General features: G+C 48.4%; 1 protein-coding gene across 8 annotated transcripts in view; it reads right to left on the reverse strand.

The window, feature by feature from the left end:
- Positions 1-5757: 5757 nt before the first annotated feature.
- Spats2l (spermatogenesis associated serine rich 2 like) overlaps positions 5758-14041 on the reverse strand; it is a 171543-nt gene continuing 163259 nt past the window's right edge. For 6 of the 8 annotated variants that reach the window (XM_028886018.2, XM_028885992.2, XM_028886035.2 and 3 more), the window contains 4 exons: positions 13295-13404; positions 10742-10844; positions 8042-8262; positions 5758-6439 (listed from right to left, as the gene is read on the reverse strand). In XM_028886018.2, the coding sequence (XP_028741851.1) occupies positions 6047-6439; positions 8042-8262; positions 10742-10844; positions 13295-13404 (827 nt within the window). In that variant the 3' untranslated portion in view covers positions 5758-6046. The remainder of the gene's footprint in view (positions 6440-8041; positions 8263-10741; positions 10845-13294; positions 13405-14041) is intronic. The other 2 variants (XM_028886027.2, XM_028885999.2) reach the window with 1 other exon arrangement.

A 14041-nucleotide genomic window follows, 5' to 3' on the forward strand; every position in this document is an offset into this window, starting at 1 on the left:
TATAAGGTCCCTTTTTAGACTTTCTGCTGGCTTCTTCCACCCCGAAGCCCTCATTATTTTAGTAAAATTCTGCTGAGCTCTGGGTATGAATTCGGCGGGCCTGGAGCTTAGAAAAGAAACTTGTTTCAGAAGTACAGGGCTTGCCACAGAAAGAAAAAGATACAATACTTGCTCAAGTTGGAAAAAAGGCAAAAAAATCATTTCTTTCTGTCAAGGTTTCTTAAAAATTCAGACATTTCTAGCTCAATTACAGATCTTTCAAGAACTCACCACCTAATTTCCTTATTTGGAAGACGTGGGAACTCAGTTTGAGTGTAGACAACGTGGACAGCTTAAGGACATCAGAAACCACATTCAGACCAGGGATGTTGGTCAGCAGATAAGTGAGTTGGAGCCAGTAGAGAATGCCGTCCACTGGCATTGAGGTACTCTGTGGTCCTCTGTCATCTAGGTGAGCTTGTCAGCTGGGTGGTCTGCCATCTCTCCAATCCCTAGTGTCTATCCTCTTTCTTTCGTTTGCTGGAACAGAGGACCAGAAGACTCAGTGTTTCTAATGAAGACTTCTTGTAGTTCTGGAAGCTGGGAAGCCTAAGATTAAAGAGCCCACACGCCTTTTCTGCTCCATCACCTGTTGGAAGCCAAAGGCAGTAGGCAATGGGAAAACAAGACTGAACTGAAAGCCTCTAGGCCTTTTGCCTTGGCATTAGTCCACTCACGAGTGTGGCGCTCTCATAAACTAAATGCTTCCCCTTAGGCCCGGGCTCTCAGTACTGTTGCATTTGGGATTATCACATGACTTTGGGGGACACCCAGCACGCAGCACCTCTAGATCTAGCATTTGACATTTTGGACCAGACAGCTCTTGGTCATTGGGGTTGTACCCTGCACGGGAGGGTGTCTGGTGGCACCTGGTCAGCAATCAGAAATATCCAAATGCCTTCTGCAGGTGGCAGAGGCCACTTGCCCCAGTTGAGAACCACTGCTCTTGCTGGGTGACTCTCCTCACAGGGGGCAGTGACAAGTAAGAGGACACCGGAGCTGGCGATGGCAGGCAGGAGTGGGCAGGGAAGGCCACCAACAAAGACTGCCAATGACACATTCTGTCCTTGGAGATCACAGTTACACTTCCGGTTTTAGCACAATGTCAGAAATACATATGCTTTGAGACAGGGTTTCATGTAATTCTGGCTGGTCTCAAACTTGCTAGGCAGCTGAGGATGACTTTGAATTCCAGTCCCTCTTGCCTCTTTCTTCCAGATGCTAGGATGATTGCAGTTATGTGCCAGCATGCCACACTTACTCTTAGAATTGTTTTGTTTCTTTTCTGACCAAGCTAAGACACACTGTCCCAGCACTCACTGCTGCTTCCTAACCATAGTTGCCATGCAGTCAGCTGCTTCCTGTTCCTGCTGCCCTGCTGCCCTGCTGCCCTGGTCACGACAGTCTGCACCCTCAAAGCATGAGCCGGAACAAATCATTCCCCTCTTACATTGCTCATCATAGTAAGAGAGAAGCAACTAACACAGAAAATGGGTACCAAGACATGGTGCAGTTGCTGCAGCACATCTGTCTGTGATTTGCAGGCCTTTGGGGTCGGTGTGTAGGAGAAACAGAAGTGTTTAGAGCTGCAGGCTAGTAGAACTCAAGCAAGTCACAAATCTGATTCAAATTTGGGAATCTCAGGTCAAAAATAGAACGGTTTATTTTATTTTTTGACGAGAAGTATTTTTTAACAGTTTTCTGAAGTTCTTTGGTCATTTGTAGTCATGGTTCTGAGTTTTGTGTGTGTGTTGGAATTTGCTAACCGCCCCCACCCCGGCCCTCGGCATAAATAAATTTTCTTTCAAGTTGTGTTCTCAGGAAGTGTGTGGCAACTCCTGCTCCTGTGAAATCTGCACCTAGTGAAAGCACCTGGAGTTCTTCTAGGCTACGGGAAGAGGCGGCCCGCAGATAAAGAGGCTTCTGAAGACCGAGCAAGCAGCGTGTGTGACGAAGCAGCTGAGAGAAGCACCATGCATTTGCAGAATAATTAGATTCAGACCCCACGCCTCTGTCCACAGGGCTGCGGCCATGAGATTAAACACCAGTTTTGGCTGATCAGCCTTCATGGATAGGAACTGAGTCTCAGAAACTATGAATAGACAGAAGTTTTTCTTAGGACTTATAGACTGGTTTATGAAAAGCAAGAGGATGAAAGCAGTAACAACCCTATAATGTCTTATAAATGTTAAAATTAAAATTGTGCTTCAAATTCTTAGCTAAATGACCCCATGGGGACCCACAATTCTTCACACTCGTTTTTCTCAGACATTACAACAACCACAATGCTCAATAGTTTCAGGAAAACTCTATTAGTCAACTAGTGAATGATCATTGTTTCTTTTGGTATTTTATAGGTTGGGAGATGTTGGAGCATGCAGAGAGAGATCTGTTTTTGTATCACTACTTTTGCTTCTTGGGGCAATTTGGAGTCATGGCCCTCCTGTGCCTGAGTTTTAGGTATTTACTCTGAATGGGGGAGGAAAAAAAAATACCATCACATTATATCATGAGCCGTCACTACAATGTCTGCTGAGAAGCAGAGCGTTTACTCCTGCTAGACACACGAGGGCAGCACAGGCAGCCAGCAAAGCAGGCAACCTGGAAAGGGTCGGAGGGACAAGGCTGTGTCAAGGGCAGGGAGGAATCCAGACATGCTCTGTACAGCTGGGGACCAGCCCGGCTTCCCGCTCCTCACTGAAAAAAAAAACCGGTCTAGGAAACTTTGCTCTCCGTTTCTCGTGATTTAATCAAGATTGAGGTTGGAACCGAGGCTTTCAGAGAAATCAGAATTCTCAAGTCTGTTACTTTAACACAAACTTTTGGCTGGTAGCTTTCCCCAGTAATCTTATTTGAGACGGCTCCCATGAGAATGTTTAAATTAGGATCCCCATTTTCTGGGGTGAACGGAGCCTCTGTAAGCTGAGCTTTACACTGGGACTTGTGTTGCTAGTTTCTTCTCTTAAAGCGAGCCTTTACTGAGGGTGAGTTTCTCAGTGGTTAAACACACCGTGCACAGGCAACATTCTCATGGCCACAGAGTGGGAATCTGCAGGTTCTCCAGTGAAGTGTAAATCTGGAATGTCACTGGGCACCCAACAGGGAGTTTGGATTTCAGAGTCTGGATGGGAGATCTATGTGGTGCACTGTAGGTGAGTTTTGAAGTTATGTACACATTCTGAGTATTAAACGGTTCTGACCTCTGTCAGAGAAGTGTTAAACAGAAGGCTCTACTCTGACTTAGCAATTATGTATGTTAAGTGGAGAAATCAGTGTTCAGAGCTTTTGGCTTTATAAAAGGCGTTTAGCGCTCTCTGTTGAGAATGGCAGAACTGGGCTGGAGGATGGATGATTCAGTTGGTAAAGTGTTCGCCATTCAAGCACAAAGGCCTGACTTGGGTACCAATAACCCACACAAAAAGCTGGGCATGCATTCGCAATTCAATCCTAGTGTTGGGGAGACAGCCACAGGTGGACCCCTGGGACTCACCGGCCAGCACAAGCAGTGAGCCTAATTAGGGAGCCTCAGGCCGGTGAGAGACCCTACCTCAAAGAAGAAAAACCAAACCAAACTAAGGTGGACATCCCAAGGATAAACAATACCAGAGCTTGTCCTCTGGTGTCTATGTACAACACACACACACACACACACACACACACACACACACACACACACACTGAAAAACAGAAGAATATGACCCAGATCCACCGGATTAAACAAAGGGTTCCACCAGAGGTGAAGACAAGTGATGGAGTGTTTATTTCAAAGACCTGACATTGGCCTAAAACAACGAATTACCACTTTAAGATGCAAATTTGAAAATCCTCACACTGCCAGAGTCTGAGGCAAAAATCTAGGGGGAACAATGCAATCAGGTCGGAACACTTCTTCGCCTTCTTTTGTTTCTTCCCAGTGACCTGGGAGTGTCTGCTCTGCACTCAGGAATGTGTCTGAGCTTTCTGAACTCCAGGGCAACCAGAGGGAGTGAGTGGGGCAGGGATCAGAGTGGCTGGCTGGAACTCGGGAAAGGGGGCTTGTTTTTCACCCGGCATGTCCATTTTCTTTCCCTTTGTAAGAGTTATCGGCCTCCATCTTCAGAGCCGTCACATTTAAACTGACATTTGTCAGGGGCTGGGCAAGATCTTGCTACACAAAACCTGTGTAAAATCCTTCTGCTTTGTAAGCTCTAAAGTCGAGGCCTCACATGGGGTAAACAGAGACTGTGGGGCCAAGCATTGGTCTGTCGTATTTGAATCAGTTCCTCTTCCTTCCTTCCTGGAATGTGGCTTGACATTTTGAATTCCTACTAAATCTCTGGGTACACTCAGAGACCTCAAAAAGCTCTGGAGAGAGCAAACATCCTCCTGTTCTTGGCAGGAGAAGAAACGGATGCTTGTGTGGCTTGAAGACTCAGCTGTTGGGGGGAAGAGAACCAGTGAACCTGGGCTGCCAGAAAAAAAAATCCCAACGCAGAGTTGAAATGGCACATTTGCACTTGAAAGTAGCTAGCAAAGGAAGCCCTACAGTCGAAAGACAGGGGACTGGGGCTCTTTGGCTTTGGGGGTACTCTGTGTCCGTTCTCCGTTTCTGAGGTCACAGTAGCTCTACGTAGCCACTGCTTCTGGGGTCCCGCTTAAGTGTCAGGGGTGGGCTCTGATTAGTTTATGCTAACTAATAGGCTAACGACTTTGGTCTATTAACCAGTTCTCCGCATGGATGACCTACAATCAGGTCTGTAGGTCATGGCATGCCAGAGTTTTGATGTGACTTCTGACAAGACACTTGCCCCACACAGAAGCCACGGAGAGAGCTCAGGAAGTTGGTCATCATCGCTGAGCTGGGAACTTCGCTTCCGGCCCACTCCTCAGTCTCCAGATCCGGCTCTCAGAAAACCCACCAAGCAGCATCTCCTCCTCTGGAGCCAATCAAGACCAGGCCTACAGAGTATTTAAGCCCTGGTCCATAGACTTGCCACGTGATTTCCCCTTCCCCTTAGATCACCCAGGGATGCTTTGCTCATTAAACCTGGACTTTTAATTCGGCTTAATTGGCTTATTGTACGGGTGGAGTTACCCACTACTGGGGGATTTCAAAATACTTATCAGTGATCATCATTCTGAATATAGTGCCAGCATATGGAGGACAGAATTCAGAATTAAGAGAAAGGACTGGGAATCATGATCCAATTGGACCCAAGAGTGTTTTAGTTCTGGACTTTGGATAACGAACCAATAATCCCTATTGTTAAAGGGAGGCTGAAATAAATTTTGTCACATGGTTTCCAACTACCATGTGGCATCCGCGATACAGCACCTATCTGTATGGTAGCTGAGAAAGTATCGTTTCCTGAGAGTTCTTGTTTCAAAGGAAAGAGCCCTTTTACAGAGCGTGGCACCAGACTTCCCGTCTTTACCTTTGTCACCAAAGTGCTACAAAGAACAACAAGGTAGGCCTCGATAAAAGAAACAAGCCAGGCATCAAATGCAGCATATTTTAATTTGTTTCAAATAAAGCAATATATGTTTATATATATATATTTATATATATTTCAGAAAAACACGGGATGTTAATTTCTACAAAAGCACATGTGTCTTCAGCAGATCACGTTTGTCTGATCAACGTCTCCACATTAACTCTCTAAAAGACAACCAATGGATGGACGTCACGGCTACCACACAGGTTGCTAACTGAGCCTCTGATCTTCAGCCACATCTTGATTTTTTTTTTCCTAACGACGGGTAAATACTGCCTGGCTAAAATGATGCGAAGTCTGGATGAGGAGAAGCGACAACAGGTCAAGCAGAGCCACGGGAGTCACGAACGAAGCAAGCTAGAGCAGACTATTGGGATTAGTAAAAATGATCGAGAGAGAGAGAGAGAACGACACCGACATACGGGGCTTGTCTATTCCGACTGTGTACTCTCTTTTGGCAGCGAATGGGGGGTCAGCACCTCAGGCAGGGAAGCGGAAACCAGGCCAAAGCCTTGATCTTTTTCTTTCCCAGCTCAGGCCACCAACGTCACAGCCGGGACCGAGAGAACCGTGGCCTCCGTGGAAACTTCTATTCTCGTGGGGCAGAGATTGCACTGTGAAACCCGACCCACGTGACCGCGGAAGGGCCTGGCTTCTGAGCTGTCTGCCGCGTGCTGCCTTCGACGGGGCTTTTCCGAGTGTGCCGCCGGGGCCTCCGGGGCCTTGGTCCCCGAGGGGGCCTCCTGGTTTTTGACTCCGCCTTTGTTTTTGGGACGGAAGCCGTTGTGCGGCGGTCTTCTGTGTTCGTGGCGGTTGTTGCTCTTCACCATGGGATCAGCTTCGTTCCCGCCGCCCTGGGACTTGGCCGGACCGTTTAGCCGGTTGTGATACTGCGGATTAAACCTTCGTCTTTGGCTTCCATTCTGCTAAGGAGAGAAAGGAAGTTAAGGGTCCGAAGCCGACACACCACAGAAGACCCCAGTAGGTATCAGGAAAACCGACTCCCTACATCACAGATGAAAGTTTTTTCCAACAGCATGCAAACAGGCAAAGCTGACATAATTCTTAGTCTAGCACCGCCGTCTTATAAATGGAACTGGGAGAAAATGACTCATCTTCAAAGAGACGATGAGGAGGAGGGAGGGAGGGAGAGGGAGAGTGCTGATTCTGGACGGATGTCTCCCTGGTCTCACTGACCCCTCACTCTGCAGGAAGGAGACGATGCGGGACCCCTAACAGTTACTCTGAGACACAGGGCCCTTCCTGGGTGCTCTTCACCGTTTTGCTTAGATATGTCCTGTGCATTTTTATAGGGTGCTCCCTCTCAGTCCTCTACATTAGAGCTCATGAAGCCCCTCGGGACCACAGAAATGCCTGGCAGCGTCCACAGTGGGAACCCCTAAAGGCCAAGAGAAGGAGACTCCACAGGTCATCTGCTGGCAAGCCAGTGGTTTGAAATGCAGAAAAAGAAAGTTGCGGAGATCATGAAAGCGGTCTGTGTAGTATGCTCAACACCCATGTCACCAAATCCCATTTCTTATTCATTTCATAACCACAGGCTACTAATTCCCTCTCAGGAACAGGAGAGAGGTGGAAGATTGTTCTTTGAAAAGTTGGTTTTTTTGGGGGGGTGGGGGGTGGATTTGAGACAGGGTTTCTCTGTGTAACAGGCCTGGCTATACTGGAACTTCCTCTGTAGACCAGGCTGGCCTCAAATTCACAGAGATCTACCTCCTGAGTGCTGGGATTAAGGCATGTGCCACCACTGCTCAGAGAAAAGTTGTATTTTTAGAGCCCAGTGGGAAGATAGGTATGAATCAAGTCAGTTTGAAATGCGTGAGCTTGACTAAAATTCCAAGACAAGACAAGTCTTGCCTACCTTTGATCTGTTAGTGATTCTCCAAACCTAAGTAGGAACTTTTTTTTTTAAAATTTTTTTAAAGGTGTGCGCCACCACCGCCCCCCCCTTTTTAAAGATTTATTTATTTATTTATTTATTATGTATACAGTGTTCTGCCTGCGTGTATGCTTGCACACCAGAAGGGGGCACCGGAAGGCGTTATGATGGTTGTGAGCCACCATGTGGTTGCTGGGAATTGAACTCAGGACCTCCGGAAGAGCAGCCAGTGCTCTTAACCTCTGAGCCATCTCTCCAGCCCAACTTTTTTTTTTTTTTTTTTAATCATAAATAACAACAATCACCACTCTTCCTCTCCTTAATGGTTTCAGGGGTCTGTCCAGGACCTGGATATGCTGGCAAGTCGGGTACGAGGGGACCTGTCTCCATGAGGTGAACGAGGTGACATGGTGGAACACACCCAGGCAAGAGCCTAGGAGGCGTGACTGGATGAGGCCAGGCAGCCAGTGCTGCTGGAGCAGGAGGGAGCCTGGGCAGGAGCACCAGCTCAGTGGCTGGAAGTTGTTACTGCCTTCCTCTGGGAACGGATGGAGGTTTCCTTGCGGGCACACGGGTGTCTGCTGAGACCCTGCACGCAGCAGCGCCGAGAGGCCCTCCCCAAGAGGCTTACCTGCTTGTTAGCCGGCACGGTCTGGTGACAAGCATCGGCCGTGCTGGGAAGACCGCTCACCATTTTGGGGTTGGCCACTTTCCCCTCGGAGGGCTTGTTGTGATTGGATGGTTTGCGGGCGAAGTTCCCTTGTTTCCCGGAAGTGGCTGCGTGCGCGTTGAGCAGAGGCAGCAGGGAGCTGCACGGGGTCCTTGAGGAGTAGTTGTTCTTTGGATGTGTGACTGTAACAAGGAACGGTTTGGGGTTACACGGGCTGTGCCAAGAGGACCGCCGCCCGAGGAGCCATTAGAAAGTGCTCGAAGAGGAAGAAATTGGCAGGAGCTCCGAACAAGCATTAAGGGGCACTCTTTAAGATGGAGTCGGAAAGGACACCTTAGTGCTTAGAGAGACCACCACATTTCTCCTGTGGGACTCCACGATGAGAGGCATTTGCAGGAACGAGGACGTATCTGAGCGACTTAACGATTATTCTGTAGGTCAGGAACCACCATGGACAGGGAGATAATGACACCGTGATCTTCCCTCTCTGGCTCATCCCTAAATGGATTCTGCCTCTTAGATCCTCCATTACTCGGCCCATTGACACTGCCCTTATCGGGTTCTACATACTATTCGGTGCTGCAGACACGTCAGGATGGAGAGGCTGACAGAGCCCCGTGTTCTGAGAGCGTGGGCGTGGGTGGATATTACAGGTTAGGAATTTGTTGCTCTGGGTCCTGAGTATCCCTGACCGTAGGGCAGGCCTGCGAGTCCCATGCATCTTCCAATACCTCACTAAGGCCACCCGAACCGGTCTTTAACTGCAGGTCTGCATCATTCCTAGTGCGACGTGCATGCCAGGCGGATCAGGCAGCTCCCCGCCAGGCGCACATTCGGGTCAGGCAGGTCTGCTCAATGCTTATTACTGCCAGTTCTGTTGTTTTTGAAAGTGGTGGTTTCGGGCAGGATGATTTCTATGTGATTATGCTGAATCGAGGCCAGAGGGAATCAATTCCAGGATAAAGCCGTGACTGCTCTCACAGCTCACTGGGATTCAGCTGCCAGGCTGGACAGAAAGACCTTCTTCGGAATTTTTAAAATTGTCACCGATTTTTAAAAGCAATTTTCTCTGTTCCCTTTGTCGGATCAGACTTAATCCCAGGGTTTGGCAAGAGGATTAGGAATGGCCAGTGGGGCTCAGAGAATGTCAGGAGTGGAGAGGACAGGGATGTAGCTCCAGCCCCTTCCTACTGGGGGTAAGGTGTGACAAATGATCCCGGGCTGTCCAAACACAGCCAGGGGATTTCAGCAGCCCCCAAGCTCACCAGCTTCAGTCGCCCGGGGGTCATTATCTCCCGTTTCCACTTTTGGTTCAGCGGCTGCAGCAATACACCCTCCACGAAGGGTTTTCGTGAGGATTACTGTCACAAACACTTGAGGCTGGCTGTCCTTTATGCGGGCACTGTCATTTGGTAAGGGGCGCTTTCTCTCACTAGCCGGGGCACCTGGAGGAAAGCGAGGGACGCGCCCCTCCCCCACCAGAGCTGGGCGACCTGGCTTAGCGTCTCACCTATCACCTGATTCAAGGAGAACCTAGGATGGGCAGGTTCCTCCCCAGACATCAACCAAACTGCTTGTCTGGAGAAGGGCCAGTAGGGAGGCTCTGCCATAAAGGAGGTAGCACATGAAGAAAAAACTGAAAGGGACAGCGGGACAGTCAGATGGCAGACAAAGACCTGCCAACGGGAGGCCCTCAGCACTGTTTTCTGGTGCACAACGGGAAGTTATTTAAAGGCTACCTACCACCCGAGGACTGGGCACATCCGTCACATCAGCGGTCAGCCAGACATACTGACGTGGAAAAATGCCCAGCATCTATTGTGACAAAAGTGCCTCGTATGACGACACATGTACGGGAAGTGTAATCCGTGGACAGGACATACATGGAAATATAAAGGTGACCCGAAAGTAATGTCACATGCTAGTCAACACAACATGGTAATTTTTAGACCAAGTCGATATATTGTTTTACTTAGAGGGCAAAAAAGGAAATGTAGAAAATGTACAAAAAAACAAGTGCCGTCAGATCTTAGCTTTCTGCTGACTGGGAGGCTGTGGACGGTCACTGATCCTTCTCGGTGACTGTCCTCAAATCCACGCTAGCGCTCATCACTCATCTCCACCTCCCCCTGTGTAGGGGCTGGAGCACAGGAAAAGGCAGCGGCCAATTCTGCTGCACATTAGCCACTATAATTAAGGCTTAATAGGGAACAAGACTAAACTAATGGGTGCCGTGAAGTCTTTCATTATCTTCCACTTCACTCATCAGAGAACCCAGGCTAAACAGGGAAGGGGGGAGGGGGGAGGGGGAGGGGAGGGCAGCAGTGCTCAGGGCTCTCAGGCAGGCTGGAACAGCATCTCTGGACCCAGAGCATACCTGGACGAACTTAGGAAACGTCCGAGAACGGTATAAAGCCGCTGACCTGCTCTATTCAGCTCCATAAATCCCAGAGATTTGCTGATGGGCAGCGGCCTTTGAAGAGTCTTAAGTTCAAATCTTGACATTTCCAGTGACTTGTGTCACGACCTTAGATCATTAAAGCTCCTCAGACCTCGGTTTAGCCCTGCCGGGGGGACCGTCTACCTGACATTTCTGCTGCCAACCCCAAACAGCACCGAGCTGCCTCACACAGAATTATTTAGTAAGCGGGCACGACTCACTTTCTCCGCAGATCATGATCTGAGCCTTGAGTTGCTCGATGTCACAGGAGAAGCGGGCAGCCTTGCCCAGCTCTTCATCGTATTTGCGTTCGCTGACAAAGTGCTAGAGGAAAGAGAAGAGAAGCAGGCGTCTCAAACAGTGCCACCCGCACACCCGCTCTTCCTGCGCCCATGAATGGCGGACTCGAGGGGATCACACGAGCCCAGTCAGTCTGAGGTGCCACGAAGTGGGCCTGGGTTCTGCCCTCCATGACTATTCACCTTCTTCTGGGAGTAAGAAGGAGTCCCAATTCCCCTTCTGCAGCTTAGACAGGTGCATGATGAATAAACTCTATGACCGGGCTTATCCAGTCAACCTTTCAGCATCCCTCACTAGTGAGGTTTCTGGGTTGTGTTCCGGCTTGGGCTGCCTCGCTTGGCCAAGGGCACGGTATGGTATTAACTGTCAAAAGAAAATATGCCATCCTTCCTAGACACCTCATCTCTATTTTAATCAGAAACCAAGAACACGAAAAAGTCTTCTGCGTCCAGAAAACATTATCTCCGTGGTGGAGTCTCAAGGGCTGCTTATAGGGAGGGGAAAAGATTAGTTTTCAATTCATTTAGATTCAACTTGAAATTAAGATCGAAATGTAGACGGCGGCGCAGTGAGAAATGCAGAAATAACCGTGACTCAAACCCTCCTCGAGGATCAGGGACTTTACCACCCGGCGGGGAAAGAGATACCATCAAATTCAAGGGCGAGAGTGGTTGGTGCTTTGGAGACACAGAAACGGAAGGAATGATCTCCCACTGAGTGACGTGTGAAAACAGTTTTATAAGAGAGAACACGGGATCTGGGATATTTAAAAAAAAATTAAACTGGATGCTGACCGACTTCTTCAGAAATAATCTCATTTTCACCTGATCACATTATCATGAAGTCAGTATTCTTATTACCTCTATTTTACAGATGAGGGCTCTGGGCTCTAAGAACCTAAGACAATATGTAATTTATCCAAGCCACAGAAGTAGAAAATTCTGGGGCTATACTGCTTCACTCCAAAGCCTGTGCCACCAACCGTGTAATGAAAAGTGGGATTCTGATAGGCAGAAATGAAACTTGGGGGAAAATTGATTTCAATTGACTAGGAAGCTGCAATCCCACATGCCTCCCTTGCTGTTCTAACAAGCTGGAATTTTCAGAGGAAATGGGTGGTGGCAGTCTACACTGAGTCCTGTGCCGTGTTGTGTTCTGACGGGGGAGGGAACGGCCCGTGCTAAGGGAGGCTGGGCCTGTTTCGGGGGTTTACCTCTGGGCCTGGAGTGAAGGCTGGAAGAAGACAGTGGAGGGAGACAGACTAGCTAGGAGGCGCTTCCAGCTGGCCACGTAGGAAGAGACTCAGAAAGAAAGGCCAGAAGGAAGGGGGAAGGGAAAACCATCTCCGGGGCTCTGGACCCCCCAATCCATTTCTCCCTGAGCTCCCTTCCATGCCGAATCAGGACGGAGGGCATCAATGTCTCCTGGCACTTTCTGCTGTTGCCAATCAGCTTTTTTTTCTTTTTTTTTTTTTTTTTTACTGTGATGGACAGACACTGTTCTGAAGCCAGCGGCAGCTAGATGTTCAAGGGACCCCAGGTTTCTAGAAGCCGGGGAGGAGCTGGGTGAATGTGCGTGCATACACACTGTGTTTAATAACTGAGTGGAAGAGAAGAGAAGGACCAACCTCCCCTTCCCACTTCGTTATTAGTGTTTCTTGTCTTCCTGGTGACCACTTCCCTTTCGGGCAACTTTACTCACTGCTTTTTAGAAGATCCACTTCAGTGGGCCTACAAAACGGGGTGTCACATCCCCTCTCTTGGCCAGAAAAAGAGGTGTGCCTAAGTAGAGGGCAGCTAGCACTCTTTTCTTAGTGGCTTGAGTCACAGTGTGGCACAAGAGCTTATGACTCTTGGAGGGCATTCGATGCCACAATGCTCGGAATAGAGAATTAGGGAATTATTATTTTTTCCTGTGTTACCCATAAACCACACTGGCTCTGAGGTATAGACCCAGGTCTCTAGACACACCTAGCTTTGGTGATTTGCACTCAGTATTATTTCCAAGTTCTGCTTCTGATTAGCCAGGATTAGTTCATATTCCTCGCAGTGGAAGAAATCTAATACATATTTGTGGGTAGTAATCTTCACAAAAAGGGGAATTAAACTAGAAAAAAAGATAAAGTATGCTTTATCACCATCACTGTTAGGGCATACTCACATGAGTGTATGCTTATACACACGGGCATACATTACACACAGTAAAAATCATATCCCAGATAACTTATGCTTAAATATACTTTAATGGGCTGATCTGGACTAACTTATCCCCCATGTAACAATATATCTCTTCAAGTTATATTCTACTTAAGGACAGTTATCAAGTGTTTTTTTCACCCGTCTACAGCCTGTATTTCCACCCCGTGGAAGGGGACCGGGTATATGGTGTTAGTGCCAACAGTCTATCGTTACAAAGCCCACACAATGGGACCAGTGCTCTGGCTCAGCGTTCTGCTGGGGTTTCACGGAACCTACCTTAATTTCTGCTCTGAGTTCGGCCAGCTGCATCTCCGCCATTTGACTGGCTAGATCAGTCAGCCTCTTCAATTCTTCCGCTTTCTTCTGACGGGCAGTCAGGATCTCCACTGCCAAATGAGAAGGAATGGCGTGTTAGGCACAGAGATTTAGACGCATGAAACAGCCGGGGTTTCCTGGAGTCAGTTCTCTCCCAACAGGGAGGTCGCTGTGCAGGACCATGACGGAGTCGGTCACCAAAGGAGCTTGGCTCTTCATGTTCACTACCAACAATACATTTCCTGGTGTCCTTATCGGCCAGTCCCCTAACAATCCAGTTCCCTGAGTCACTGACCACCTATACTACCTTCCTTCATTCTCTACATTGGTATCTGAACTCACTTTCTTAATTTGGAGTCTTCAATGTGTGGTTCAGAACTAGCTCTGAAAAGACATTACAACCCTATGGAGCCGGGCGGTGGTGGCACACGCCTTTAATCCCAGCACGCAGGAGGCAGAGCCAGGCGGATCTCTGTGAGTTCGAGGTCAGCCTGGTCTACAGAGTGAGAGCTAGGACAGGCACCAAAACTACACAGAGAAACCCTGTCTCAAAAAACCAAACAATAAAAACAACAAAACCCCTATGGAATGAGATCACAAAGATAGAAATCCACTCAGCACACCCATTTTCCTGTATGTGCTATCCCATTACATTCTGATAGCAGCAGATTCTCTAAATTTTAACTCAGGTTGACTGGGTGCGTCAGT

This window comes from Peromyscus leucopus, chromosome 13 (genome assembly GCF_004664715.2).
Source record: "Peromyscus leucopus breed LL Stock chromosome 13, UCI_PerLeu_2.1, whole genome shotgun sequence".
NCBI lineage: Eukaryota > Metazoa > Chordata > Mammalia > Rodentia > Cricetidae > Peromyscus > Peromyscus leucopus.